General features: G+C 41.5%; 1 protein-coding gene across 1 annotated transcript in view; it reads left to right on the top strand.

The window, feature by feature from the left end:
* Window positions 1-123, top strand: part of T265_06533 (hypothetical protein) — a gene marked incomplete at both ends in the record, with an annotated part of 7,801 nt that extends 7,678 nt beyond the window's left edge. The window contains one exon of the mRNA XM_009171816.1: window positions 109-123. Within this exon, the coding sequence (XP_009170080.1) occupies window positions 109-123 (15 nt within the window). The remainder of the gene's footprint in view (window positions 1-108) is intronic.
* Window positions 124-1,738: the final 1,615 nt, after the last annotated feature.

Here is a 1,738-nt window from a genome sequence, read left to right as displayed (position 1 = left end):
TCGTACGGCAGTGAAGGATCGGTGTTGAACACTGATGTCATGCTGTCGATGATGATGATGATGACATGGCACGACGGAGACCATCTTTATTTTCCAATTTGTTTTCAGGCCTCACCCTACTAATCACGACTACAGTCGAGTAATGAACAGCTAATCCATCCGGAACTTCTTCAAAGTTTAGTCAATTCTGTCTGTTTTTTTGTGCGTCTTGCAATTGAGTCCATTCAATATAGCAGGGATGTCTATATTTGCATTCTCCAGGTACTTTGTGGTAAGAGTTTTAAGATATATCGAAAATAACGTTGTAAAATTGGTAAAACAATATATATAGCTTGAATTTTTTCCCAGTACCATCGAATTTTACAGGTGGATTTATTTTCTGAAAGCGGACAGCCTGAGTACTCGCCAAACATAGCCAGATGTCTCTAATGAGTTTCTATCTCCCATTTTGCTTTATGGCCAATCAGCGTCAGGAAATTCCAAAATTTTTACAGAAATTATGTTCCATCGCTAGAATTTGTTGCTCGTGCTGGTAAAAGCGGCGTCAAATCCTCCCCATCGTAAGTTTCTCTCGTCTTCATAGGTCCGTTCATTCGCACGCTCAACCGCCTACCTCTTTATACGTTTCGTCGTGACACGAACCAAAAGCAACCCTAGATTTGCTCACGTCATTACACCCTTTTTGTCAGCCTGTCCATTCAATACTTTATCTCAAAGACGCAAAATACGTTTTTTTAGTAACACACAGCTCAGGCAGACCTACGGTGAGAACAGGCGTGCCCAACAAAAATCAATATGGAGTTTGAAAAGTTGGACAAAAGTTTGGACACGGCGCGGTACTTGAACGAGCCAATAGTGAGTGATACCAGCTTCTGACTGGTTTGTTTAGAATGCCTTTTCGAGTGGAAACGTATCCTCCTGAATTGAACCGACATTGGTTCATATGCGGATACATTGTGCCATCCTGTTTTGCTCTATCCTGTCTGGAGGCATAATGAATAAATCACTACTCTCCATTCACAGTAATATTTTTTAGTTCATGCTGTACCCGAAATATCTACTAACCAGCTGTGGATTGAAGGAGATGGAACGATATCACTCGTTCTGTAATTCTTTCTCAGAAATGATTCCTATCCGGCCAACAACTGCAGCTCTACGAAGATTCGAGCTCCCAACCTTCCAATAAGATTGTCATCAAGCTAGGTGTGATTGGCCAGATGTCAGTCTAACTCATTTCTAGACATTTAAATTGAGTCCTTCGGATATCCACCCTAAGGTATTCCAATGCATGTCGAACGGGTAGATACCATCGATCTAAAACCGTCTGAAAATCTAAGGTGTCCTAAATTCAGGTCGGTAGTCCTGAAGACAAATCGTTATCGCCAACCAATATTTGAGTAGACGGAATGGTTGCATTTGTTAAACTGACCTTTCTAATGCCGAGCCTGTTCGTCCTTGGTCGCGAAGTGGCCACTTTGCCGAATGATTGGAAAACAAGTACATGTTGAAATGCCTGCTCATTTCACGTTTGATTCATTTTTACAGTACACCCTGGCGAACCAAACTTGAGCCAGACAGGATTTCTTTCCGTGACTTTGAATTAAGCAGTTTCCTAAAGTATACGGAACAGTTTGACGGAAACTGAACGTAGTGTGAACCGAATTCACAACCTACAGCGCACATTAAATGGATAGTTTTGACTGTGATCTCAAGTGTAGCGAATGAAGTCATGCAAAAT

Source organism: Opisthorchis viverrini, assembly GCF_000715545.1.
Source record: "Opisthorchis viverrini unplaced genomic scaffold opera_v5_135, whole genome shotgun sequence".
Lineage (NCBI taxonomy): Eukaryota > Metazoa > Platyhelminthes > Trematoda > Opisthorchiida > Opisthorchiidae > Opisthorchis > Opisthorchis viverrini.
The sequence above is the reverse complement of the archived record's forward strand: the minus strand, read 5'-3'. Positions and strand labels throughout refer to the sequence as shown.